Below are 12174 nucleotides of genomic sequence, written 5' to 3'. Positions count from 1 at the left end.
GTTTGACCTGTGCTTTAAGTACAGGAGAGAGCTCAGGGGATGGCAGAGGAGAGAGCCTGCTTGGCACCGAGCTGCGAGCTATCTGTGTACTCTGCACGCTCGCTTATTGCATCCCTCGTTATGCTTATTGCTGGACTCTGATCTACGGCTGCTAATTCCCCTCTTCAGCTCTGCTTGTAAAGTGCCTTCTGCTATCTAGGAATATCGGTGTGCTCCTGCAGCACCGTGAGGAACGGAGCAGGGCATTTCAGAATCGCTCGGCACATCGGGGCTCTGCATCTCCTGCGCTCGCTCCTGAGCTGAGCAGTTTGCTTTGCGTCTTTGGAGGGGGAGATGCTGCTTCCAACTCCAGACCTCTTCACGTTTTGGGAACGTTCCCTGACTAATTTATCTGTAGGGGGTATTTTCTTGCCACTCTGCCATCCTTTTATGCATGACTTAGCTTCCCAGCCGACTGAGGAAGCCTTTGAAGTTAGATTGCAAATGGGCTGTCCCTTCCCCCCCTCTGAGGTAGGGAAAGCAGAGCAGCCATGGCTGGGGGAAGAGCTGGCCGTGTTACGTGGCTCCCCACTGTACCACCTCTTCTTTTCCTCCTTCCTTTTCCCTACTTCCCCCCCAAGAAACCCTTTTTCCTCTTAATAAGATCTCCTTTAAGACTTAAGGGAAAAGGCCGTGGCCCCGTGAGAAGGTAAATCCACTTTTAGGGCGTGTTGAAATGTGAGCAGCCTCCCGGTTCTCCCCCTGTCCTTAAAGCACTGCTGGATTTACATGTGGGTTTCGTGTCAGAAAGCCCTGGAGGTGAGCGATGAGACCTTTTCCCTCTGGGAGCAGCGGTGCTCTGTGCTTCCCCACCTCCAGCCCTCCCTCCGTGCACCAAAAAGCCACAAGGAGCTCCTTCCTTCCTCGCCTGCTTCCAAACCACGCCGTGCGGCATTCCCAGTCTGTGGGATGGTCAAACAAGGGACCAGCCCCTGAGCCAGCACATTGCAAGGCACAAACAAGCATCTCCTCACCCCCATCCCCGTGTTTTGGGCCTGACAGGGGTTCCTGGGGGATCCACCTCTGTCCTTCTGTGGTTTGAGGCATCGACTTAAAGCTTCCTTTTGGCATTGGGGGGGGGGAAAGGCATGAGTTAGGCTGGTGTTTACAGCGCTGTTTGTTTGTAATGAGCACCTGAATGTTTTTGTTGCTTGTTTTACCTGTTGGGCAGCCTTGGAGGTGTGAGGAGGACAAATGAGCACCAGACCAAAACACAGGCTGAGCCAAGAGAGTGTGTGTCAGGTAGGGTATAGTCACTCCTTGCAGCCTGAGTTCTCTTTTTCAAGCAGTGAGGGAGAATTTTGCAGTCAGCAATAAAGAAACCCAAACACACAGGTAACTTCTCACCCCCTGCAAGAAATCCTTGCTGTGTTGCAGCCGTTTTGGTGCCTGTTTTTTGCAGGACACGGCGACGAGTGGTGGAATAGGATCACAGAATCGTCACCGTGTTCTGCTCTGCTTCGTTTGCAACCTTTGCCTGAGAGTCAGATTTGCAGAGAGCCGTATGAATATACAGCTGTGTAGAAATCGTGCTCTTCTGTTCTCGAGGTAGCAACACATGTCGTGAAGGTATTCATAATCGCTCATCTGTAATGTGTTAATCTTTTAATTTGCCTTTTCCTGAGCCGGGCATTTCATTACAGCGCGAGTGCACCTGAAAGCTATCTCTGTCCCAATTAAAAGCTGCAGCGATCCTAATCGCGCGCTCTGGCAGCGGCAGGAGGAGGACGGGAGCTCCCTTTGCTGCTCAGAGGAGGAGGAAAGACGTGACTAACCAGCCCGGGGAGGAGGCAGCAGACAAACTTCAGCGTCGATGCAGGCTGCAGTGGCCGTGTGCTGGCCAGAGCAAGCTACCGCAGGCACTGATGGGGCACGGGTGCCTGAAGAGGCTCAGGAGCTCTCCCGGGAGCTGGCAGGAGGATGCAGGCAGCGGTTTACTCCACTTTTTGCAGCTGGTGAAGCCCCTCGGGTGGCTCTGCCCTCCTGCACGCCGCTTGGGCAGCGCCGGTGCGGTGCCACCCTCGTGCAGGTTCCTGCAGAGGGAGACCTATAATTACAGGGAGCCGAGTCTGAAATGTTCGTGTGTGTTGTCAGCACGGGGCTGAGCCCCTCTGGGTCACGCCTGACACCGAGAGGTGCGGATGCTCAGCACAGCACAGCACCTCTGCCGTGCCATCGTGGCCGATCCCGTGAGCTGAGGGCAGCTGGGAGGCACGGCTGGTGCTCAGTGCTGTGCCTGCGAGCCCTTCTCTAGCCAAAAAACAGGTTATAAATGGGTAAAGCGATGCTCCCTGAAGCCCTCGCTCTGCTCCGGTATGTAGATTTTGGACAGCAAGGGGTATTTCACTGTGTGAGCCGTGTGAATGGTGGGATTCTCTGGGCTGAGCTTGAATAGGCTTAAATATGTTTTGTTTTTTTTTTTTTTTTAAAGGAGTTTTTCATTGAAATTGTTCCTCTGAAGGAGGGGTTGCAGGCGGCTGGTTTGCGTCCTCAGGCTTCCCTTTTGTTCTGGAGATGCTGTGAGGAATGTCAGTGACAGGTTTGAAGTCTCTCGTCCTTTAATGTGTTCCGCAGGAGCCCGGCAGAGCGAGCGGCGCGTTACGGGGCGCGTGCTATTCCCTCCCTGGGGTCGCAGCCTGGGGAGCCAGGGCCGATTCCCTCGATTCCCTCCTCAGGCCAGCAGCACGGCGCGGGGAGGCAGCTGGAAGGACCCAGAGCCTCCTCCCGGAGCTGTCACACACTCGCTGTGTGACCCTGCTCAGTCAGTCCTCATCTCGCTGCCTCTCCCTCGCCTCCGGAGCTTTTCCTTTCCCTGCTTTTTTGTCAGGATAAAGGCCGAGGCGTGCTCGCTCGCGGATGTTTTTAGATCCTCGCATGGACTTCGTCCAAAACCAAGCAACGACTGTTTGACAGTCAGTAGGGTTATGAAAACTTTTCTCCTCCGAGAGCTGCTTCTGATTTGACATCTCGCTGGATTGAAAAGCTGCTGCCTAACACTTCAAGGGGCAAAGACTGCCAGCATTCAGTATGCAGCTTTCGAAGTTTTGGGTGATTTTTTTTTCCCCCCTGTATGGTTTCTGTGCGTGTGAGTTGCAGTGAGCTTACAGGTTGCCTTCCTCATGCAAGGGATGCTTCGTTTCGTCACAGCTGATGACCTTGCATGGAGCTGAATGCCCCTGGCCCTGCCTTGCAGTGTTTTGGTGCACCACAGCTTGGTACCTGCTGTGTTCTGCGATACACCTTGCCCACCTGGGCTGCAGGTAACTCGGTGCCGATCAGAGCATTTAAACAAAACCAGCTGCGAGCTGATGGGCTCCAAAATGCATTCTGAATTCTGAGCAAGCTCTTAAACCCCTGTCAGGGCCGGGAGAGAGCAGCTCTGCACGCCTGCAGCAGCCAGTGCTGCCTGCTGACACATTAGGACGTAGCTTCATTTTTTCTGCAGGTACAAACGTTTCCTTGCTACGTGCTGGGGATTGCCCCGAGATAAGGCCCATACCCTGCGTTCAGCAGCTCTCTGCCCTGCTCAGACCAAGCAGAAGCAGGACCTTGGGGTGTTCCCCCCGTGTAGCTGAGGGTGGCAGGGAGCGTTTGGGGGAGCAGCGAAGGATGAGGCCGTTTGTAAGCAGTGAGGCTGACTCGAGTCTCTCCCAACAAATCTGCATCGTTCAAACACCTCTGGAAAAATGTGTCGCGCATATAATTAAATACCTGTTTTGCTAACTCTTAATTTAATTAATGCAAAGTGGAGATGGCAGCACCAATTAATTTAGTTGGAAATGGCTTTGCTCTCAGTGGGCTGAAGGGAGGCTTTCCGGAGGCACGGTACCAGCTGCCCTGGGAAGCGTGCAGGTGAAGCCCAGGACTGACTGACACCGTTTTTTTGACAGTGATGGAAATGACATCCCCAGAGCAGCGCAGATGCCAGCTCTCAGATCGCTTTTTTCCCCTGTAAAAGCAAAGAGGGAAGGCAGCGAGGAGGCAGTTGCTCTGGGAGGAAAGCGTAGCTGCTTTCAGCCCTACCCTGAGAGGCATTTGGTAGCAGCCGCAGCAAATCCAGGTTCAGACAGGTGAACGAAAAGAAAACCGTGTAACAAAAGACCTTTCTGTCTCCCCCTGATTTCTCTTTCCGTGCCTTTATCTGTCTCACTCAGTCGGTGCCCGTGTTTTTCCCCCTCAGACAGAACTTTCCTCTAACTGCTCATCCGCTTTAAATATTAATTCCTCTTAACTTTCTTTAAAGACTTCCGTGTAGAGGATCTTCTTTTGGTTTGACCTCTTTGCTAACCTCATGTATTCCTTTATTTTCTCCCCCCCTCCCTGCCCTTTTAGTCTTTTTTTCCCTGTCGTTAAATCCCTTTCTCTTTCCCTTTCCGTCTTGCTTGGGTTAAAACTGGAGCACAGATTGTGTTCGCTGTGCAGGTGAGCTGTCAGCCCCGCGCCGCAGGAAGCAGGGAACGTGTCGCTGCTTCTTGCAGACCCAAATGAGCACCAGAGGAATTACAAAATTAAAAAAAATAAATCTCTCGGTCTTCCAGAAGTGCTCGCTGTTGCTTTAGCAGCTCTCGTTTCAGCTCAAGGGAAAATAAATGGGTGTATGAATGAAGAAAGGTAACGTGCGCTGCAGCGTGGGGGCTGCCACCCCCTTAGCTTCAGGTCTGCTGCCCGAGGCAGATCCGAAGCCAACTTTGTCTGTCTTTGGTCTGGATGCTCCTGGCTTCCCATCCCGTGCTGCCTTTTAGCTTTATCCAGCTTTTGGAACCGGCCCCAGCGCTTTTAGCGGTGCCTTTGGTGTTTATTACTGACAAACGGGGTCTGTTTCGCGGGAAACTTGTTGACACCTGCTGCGGGCATCTCGTTTGCTCTTCCTTTGCTCCTTTCAGTGGAGCTGTGTTAGCTGAAGCCGCGGGATGTCCTTTCATTGCCCACACCCTCCGCGTGGGACGTGACCGCGGCCGAGCAGCCGGGGAGGGGACACAGGGTGTGAAACCCCAGACCTCTTAGTCGGGGCGGGGGGAGAGGGCACAGTTCAGCTCTGGAAACACTCGAGCACCACAGATTATTACTTCTTTCTTAGCAGTTTGTTTCAGGGGTACACAACAGCCCTGGGAGCACCTCCCTGGTGTACAGAGGCACCAAAGCAGCTCCAGGAGAGCCCCCGCTCGTCCCGCGGGCAGCGTTTGGTAGCACTCACTGCAGGGTTTGCCAGCCACGAGTGCTGCTCCGTGCTTTCAGCTGCTCTGCAGGGCTAAACGGGGGTCTCCTGGGACAGCTGAGAGGCAGGACAACTTCAGATGGGCATCTTCACTCAAGCCCTAAGTTGTTTTTTGGGGTGACCCATGCGGAGCGTGGTGCACGAGCCCGCGGGCTGGCGCTGCAGCAGAGGAATGCGGGGAAGCCGGGCCGAGGGGAGGTGCTAGGACAGGAGGATTTGCAAAGCTGCTGCTGCCAGCGTTGTGCTCAGCCTGCTCTCTGGTGGTGGCTGCCGTAGCAGAGATGACCTTTGATAAAAATGTGAAGCATTTGGGTTGATCTGGGTAGCTGCGGTTGCTCAGCGCCGTACGGCCGCAGCTCACAGCAGAGTCATCAGCCCGGCTGCTCGTGCTTTTGTTTCCTCACCACTGTCCAAAATCGCGAGGTAAAATAGGAAATCACAGCAGAGAAGAAGAGAACTGCCGCCGAAGCTGTTTGCCAGCAGCTCTCCCTGTGCAGGTTCTCCAGCATCTGGTGCGGGCTGAGCTTCGTTGCTCTTCCTTTCAGATCAGGGAGACCGGTCGGAGAGCAGACACCAGCACCTGCTGGCACAAAACGTGGAAGAAACAAACATCTTGGGGATCTTTGTTCAAATTTGGCTGAAAACAGCCAACAGGTTCCAAAAAAACCTATTGCCAGGAGTGAGACACAGAGAGGCACAGCAACGTTACCACTTAATTGTGGTCTCGTTTCCTCGGCTGGGCTGCAGCCCACGGTGCCCAGGAGGGCTGCTGCGCCGAGGAGCGCGGGGATGCTCTTCGTTTAGATCAGCTGGGGGTGACACGCAGCTCTTTGGGCTTTCTCGTGCGAGGCTGTGGGGAGGAAGGAAGTGCTCGGTGCGTCGTGTGAGGGGTGCGGGCCCCGCACGCTCGGAGGGAGCCTGGGAGAGAAGGTCACGATGAGTGCTTCTGCTTTTCAGCCCTGAAAACAGCCGGGTGGTGGCTGCTGTCGCAGGAGTGGTGGGTTTTGCCACTTTTAGCTAGGAAAAAAAAAAAAAAAAAAGGAAGGAAGAATGGGAGAAACAGTTTCAGAGAAGGTAGTTTGGGACCCTGTCATCCCGCTAGTAAAAGGTTAGCCCCGTTTGTGCCACCTAGATCAGCTGCTGGCGTGTTGGATGCGTCTTCCAGCAGGGTTTGGTTGGTGTGTTTCATTGCAGGTTTTGGTTTAACGGTACCCGAGGGATGTGGCTGCCATCCCTGGGGTTTCTTGGTGCTGGGGACACCTTCAGGCTGAGGTGCCCATCCAATGTCACACACCGGTGTCACCGCTGGCTGCGTACCAAGGCTGGGGCTGGAGGGGGGCCTCACCTGTACGGGACCAAGTCGGGCAGCTCTGAGGCTCCAGGACGAGCTTTGCCTTTAATCTCATTTCTATCCCTGTGGTGGTAGAGGTTGCACATCGTTTTTGCATTTTGTATAACTCCGTCTTTATTTCACGAGGCTGGCATTCATTTTGCTTAGAAATACGACGTGCTGTGTCTTTGAATTATGGCATTTAAGACTCTGAAGTTTAAAGGCAATTGAAGCAGATTCAGGCTCTTTTTTTCAGCACGAATTGCTTTGGCCCGGTAGACAACTTTCGGCAGCAGCAGCCGTGTGGAAGTATTGTCTTCCCACAATTAGAGGTTAAAAGTTGACAGCAGATGAGCCGGGGAGGATGATACAAAACCACGGACGTTTTTTGCGCGTGCTGCAAACTGAAAAAGAGCTCACGGTGCAATGCACCTGTCGGGGTTAGATGCAAATAGGAGGCAATGCACCTTGCAGAGAAAGGCGGTCGGGCTGCAGGTGTTCCGCCGATCACGGGAGCAGCTCTTCCTCGTGCACAGAAGCCAAGGTTTGTGTTCGGTTGGGATCGATGCCCTTTTAGGAAACTGCTACCCCTCTGCTCCCTGAGGTCTGACATGGGAGGGAAAAGCTTCAGTGGGCACCAGCTGCTCACCGGGCCCTGGCTTTGTGGATCATCACTCGCTTTCCTCCAATCCCAATTAAAACGTGGGTTAAACTTAGCCTTTGTTTAAAGCAGCTGGTGCCGTGGTATTTAACGCAGAAGGATCGTGCTGCTCACCTTTCCTCTCTCTTTTCGCAGGGTCAGCATTCTTCGGGGGAGGACATGGAGATCTCCGACGACGAGATGAACCCCGCGCCCATCACCAGTGCCGAATGTGCCAAAACCATCGTGGTGAACTCCTCCGTCAGCAACACGGCCGTCATGGCCCCGTCCATCCCCCCCATGCCGCCGCCGCCGGGATTCCCTCCTCTTCCTCCTCCTCCTCCTCCGCCCCCCCAGCCGGGCTTCCCGATGCCCCCACCGCTCCCCCCGCCGCCGCCCCCCACCCACCCCGCCGTCACCGTCCCCCCGCCGCCTCTCCCCGCGCCCCCCGGGGTGCCCCCGCCTCACATTTTGCCTCCTCTGCCTCCTTTCCACCCCGGCATGTTCCCCGTCATGCAGGTGGATATGATAAGCGTCTTGGGCAACCAGTGGGGCGGCATGCCCATGTCCTTCCAGATGCAAACTCAGATGCTGAGCCGCATGATGCAGGCGCAGAACACCTACCAGTACCCGCCTTTCATGGGGGGGCGGATGCAATTCGTGAATCTTCCGCCCTACCGCCCCTTCTCGATGGGAGCTGCTCTTGCTCGTGGGCAGCAGTGGCCGCCGCTGCCCAAATTTGACCCCTCGGTTCCGCCGCCGGGCTACGAGCCGAAGAAGGAAGATCCCCACAAAGCCACTGTGGACGGAGTCCTCCTGGTTATCGTGAAGGAACTAAAGGCTATCATGAAAAGGGACCTGAACAGGAAGATGGTCGAAGTGGTAGCGTTTCGGGCATTTGATGACTGGTGGGACAAGAAGGAGCGGCTGGCAAAGGTAGGCTCTCACCTGCCGCGTGCTGGGTCCTGGGGAAAGCTCTTCACGGTGCTCGTGGCCGGGGTGTGGGCAAGCAGGGGGCTGGGGCTGAATTTAAAACCAAAACAAAACCTGAAATGTTACAGTAACTAGAGCAGAAGCAAAAAAATAAGCCGCAGAATAGCTGTGCTGTGAGAAACCCCATTGCTTGAGGCAGCTGAAATTAAATGGGAGGCAGGTATGTCCCTCACCTGCCTCCACGCCTGCCCATGGGGCTGGTTTCAACCCCAGGAGGGTGGCAGGAGCAGCCCGGGAGCAGCAGACGTCAGCCTACAAGTGTCTGGGAGGTGGTGCTGCTGCTGCAGGCTCATTTATTTGGTGTCACTCCACGTGTCCGGGGATTTTGTGCTGCTTTGCCATCAGAGCAAATGCAGGCTGGGAATTTTGGTCCTTTCCCGGTGTCACTGCAGCCCTGCTGGGTGTCTCTGCAGAGCTGTCCTGCCAGGGGGGGGTTTGTGCTCTCCTGTCAAGCTGAACTCCAGCGAGCAGCAGTTGTAGGACAGGGACAGCTGCTCTGAGACAGAGCAAGGGAAGAGAGCTTACAGCACACACCCGGGAGTCCTCTGCTGTGCTCCTTCTGGGAGAGCCTTCACAATTAAGGGACCTTGCTGTTAAACTCTAAACGCCCAGCCCTATCCCACCCTCCTCCTTCTTTCCTTTCCACTCTTTGTGCAGCAGTTCCAGGGCCTGAAGTTTGAGCAGTTTAGCAGATTTTATTTTATTTTTTTGGTTGTCTGGACTACTGGTGGCTGCTTCCAGGAAAGGGTCTGCAGGGGGAAATGACCCCAAAATCAGGAGGCAAACAGGCAAGGGCTTCTTGCATCTAAGAGGAAGCTAAACTTTAGCTCCAAAAACACAAAGTCAGCCGCAGCAGGAGTGCTTGAAACCGTGGCGCTGAAACTTTGCGTTTCCCACTCCGTGTGACAAGGTCCGTGAGTATTCCCAGTCCCCTGCCCTCCTCCTGCCTCTCCAGCACTCGTACACGACAGCGATTAATTCAGGAGCTGAACGTTGGCCAAATACACGAGGAGTTCCAGGGATTAGTTAAGGCAGCAGCCTCGCATGAGTCGTCTGATCCTTCCTCAGCCAACTTCCAGCGTGCCTCGGCCAGCGAACAGCTCTTGTTTAATACGCAGTGATTCTGACACTAGCAGGAGAAATTAATGCTATAGAAAGGGCCACGCGGTCCTCACGGTGACTACTACAGAGGCTTGCTTTAAGAAAGAAGAAAAGGAAAGGAAAAGCAGCACCACAACCTGCAGGTACTTTCTGTTTCAGATGCCAGTTCTCCGGGCAGCACCCTCACCACGTGCTCTTGCAGCTGGCTGCGTGTTACCTCTGGTGCCTGGGAGAGCTCCTGGGCTTTCCAGACAGCTCGGTGCTGCTGCTGCCCAGCAGCTGTTTTATGGCAGTGCCTTTTGCTCTGGGTTAGAGCTGGCTGCTGTGATGTGTGGCAGGAAACCCAGTCCTTCTCCTCCTGGCTAACGTGCAGAGCTTCTGCCTCCTACCAGTGCTGTGTGTTGACAGCTTCGGGGGAGGCCCCCAAGCTTCCAGGGGAGCGAGGGGACGGATCCCACAAGTAGCTGCAAAGCAGCAGTTGAAGCACCCAAGAAATTGGAACTCTGCAGTGAAGGTGCAGAATCAAGTCGAGGCAGGACTTTGGCGGCTGCTCGGGCTCTTCTCTCTCACCCCAGCTGGATTTTGCACGTTCCTCACCTGGAATTCGCAGCCCTCGTTGGCCAGGGCAGCCGACTGCTTTTGCCAAAGGAAAACAAAAGAGGAGAGTTCAGCTTAAATGGTGCCTTCTCGTTCCTGGTGTCTTTTACGACCGTGGGCTCCTCAGTGGCACCTGGAGGTCGGTTCTCCACACGCTTTGCCCTCACTGGTTCTTCTAGAATGGACCAAGACCTCCAGGCACTGTTTGAGCTGGAAGGTTATCAGCACACAAATCCACCAGAACAGGCCCTGCATCCGCATTTCCTCCCTCCTAATGATTTTAAGTGGAGCTCCTTATATAATTTTTCCTTACTGATTATTAGTAGTGAAAGAAACTGTATTATTTTCAGAGGCTTGCAAGTATAAATAAGACAGCATATGTGCTTGTTTACATCTTTTTTTTTCCCTCTAAAAATAAACGAAGCAGATCTGTAGGGACAGCTATCTTTTAATATCTCCTGTCCCTGGCCCACCAGCTGCAGCAGCCCTCCTGTTACAGGAGAGATCTCGTCTGTGGCAGTGCAGGAGCTCCACCACACGCCAGGTCCTCCAGCAGGCATGTCCCCCTGGTCAGGGGCTTCGTGGGTCTGCTATCTCCCTCCTTGACCTTCCCCAAGCATAAGGCTTCTCTATTTTTTTTTCCTTCCCTTGTCTGGCTGCTGTATTCCATCGAAGGAATTGCCTTGGCTGCTGGCTGACTGCTAAAAGGTGTGGTGCTATAGGTGAAGGGTGGGAAAGCTCGAGGTAAGACTGGTGTGCTAGGTCAGGCGTGATGGAAAATGCAGAGGAAGAATGCTGCCAGGGAAGGCAGCACGTACCATGGGCCTCCTCTGCCTGAGCAAGGGCAAAACCCCCAAATCTAGTGCTGGCTTTAGGTTCAAATGCCTGAATAAGGTACTTTTAGCAGAGTGCCCCAGGTACAACCAGCTCCCCAGGCCGGGCAGGGCTGCTGCTTGGCTTCCCTGCTTGATATTCCCACTAGCCTCGTTCTTTATTAGCAGGAGAGCTGAGCTTAAGCTGCCTCTTCGGTGATTACAGTCAGCTTCAGCAAATTAGCTGTTAGTGTCGGTAAGAGAAAATGACTTTTAGGCAGTGTTGCACCACGGACTGATGCCAGTGAGCGCTGCCTCCAGTGCCCTTGGCTGAAGACAAGCGTGAAATTATTGATTTTGCTTCCAGCATCTGTGCTGGATTCTTGGCTATTCCAAAGGAGGTCACTGTGGTCCCCTTGCTGAGGAAACCTGAAATGGTCCAGAGGGGCTAGTGAGGACTGCTCGTTTCCCTTGTCCTCCCTCGTGAAGCACATTGGCCTATGTTAAGCTGCGTGCAAAGAAATTGAGATCATGTTTTAAAACACTCGGTGAAGAAACCAAGAGTGGTGCTTTGCTACCTGACATCATGACGACTCCAAACACAAGACCATGTGGTGTCCCAAGCCACTGCTCCAAGAATCCCAGCAGGTTTGTTTTGTAGTGCCTTGTGCAGTGCAGAGAAAATAACTTCTTAAAATGCAAAAGGGAAAAGGCTGCTTGAAGATGGCAAGGTCTCGTTATCAAGAGGAGCTTCTGCACCTTCTCCCTTTGAAGTCGTGTGGCCAAGTGGTGCATCTCCAGATGCCCTTGCCTTCAAAGAAACTGATGCCTGGGCAGGGGAGTGGTATTTCAGAAACCTCAGCCACCTAAATGGCTTCTGGACTTCGTGTGCTCCTCAGGAAACTTTTCCTGTTTTAAAGTATGTTTTTTTTTTTTTTTTTCTCTGCAGGCATCTCTCACTCCAGTGAAGTCTGGAGGCGAACTGGAGGAGAAGCCAAAGCCAAAGGATCGAATCACATCTTGTCTCTTGGAGAACTGGAACAAAGGAGAAGGCCTGGGATATGAGGGGATCGGCTTGGGCATTGGGTTACGAGGGGCCATCCGGTTGCCATCCTTCAAGGTAAAAACAAAGTTGTCTTCATTATTTCTAACATTCCCTAAAGGAGTATTAGGAGGACAGATGGAATGGAATAAAACTTGCAACTATAGGGTCACTTGAGCATTTTTACTTCCTGGCAAGAAGTAGAAGTATAAAAAACAAAGTTTCTTAAATAAAATAAAATAAAGAGGGGGTGGGGGTGAGGTGAGGGGAATAGAATGGAGCTCTTCATTAAAATTGAAGTTTTGAGTGCAAAGATGCAAGTAAAGGTTTGGGACTGGAGACTCTGCAGTCTTGATTTAGAATGAAACTTTCATTGAGGCTCTCTAAGATGTCACAGACTGCGGG

At 53.4% G+C, this 12174-nt stretch overlaps 1 protein-coding gene across 1 annotated transcript in view; it reads left to right on the top strand.

Annotated features, from left to right (window-relative positions):
• The window catches only part of SETD1B (SET domain containing 1B, histone lysine methyltransferase), a 45232-nt gene that overhangs the window by 18628 nt on the left and 14430 nt on the right, over positions 1 to 12174 (top strand). Inside the window, exons 7-8 of the mRNA XM_082774333.1 lie at positions 7381 to 8160; positions 11677 to 11847. Coding sequence (XP_082630459.1) covers positions 7381 to 8160; positions 11677 to 11847 — 951 coding nt within the window. The remainder of the gene's footprint in view (positions 1 to 7380; positions 8161 to 11676; positions 11848 to 12174) is intronic.

The sequence above is a fragment of the Aythya marila genome, assembly GCF_965140915.1.
Source record: "Aythya marila genome assembly, chromosome: 17".
Classification (NCBI taxonomy): domain Eukaryota; kingdom Metazoa; phylum Chordata; class Aves; order Anseriformes; family Anatidae; genus Aythya; species Aythya marila.
This window is presented reverse-complemented; position numbering and strand designations above follow the sequence as displayed.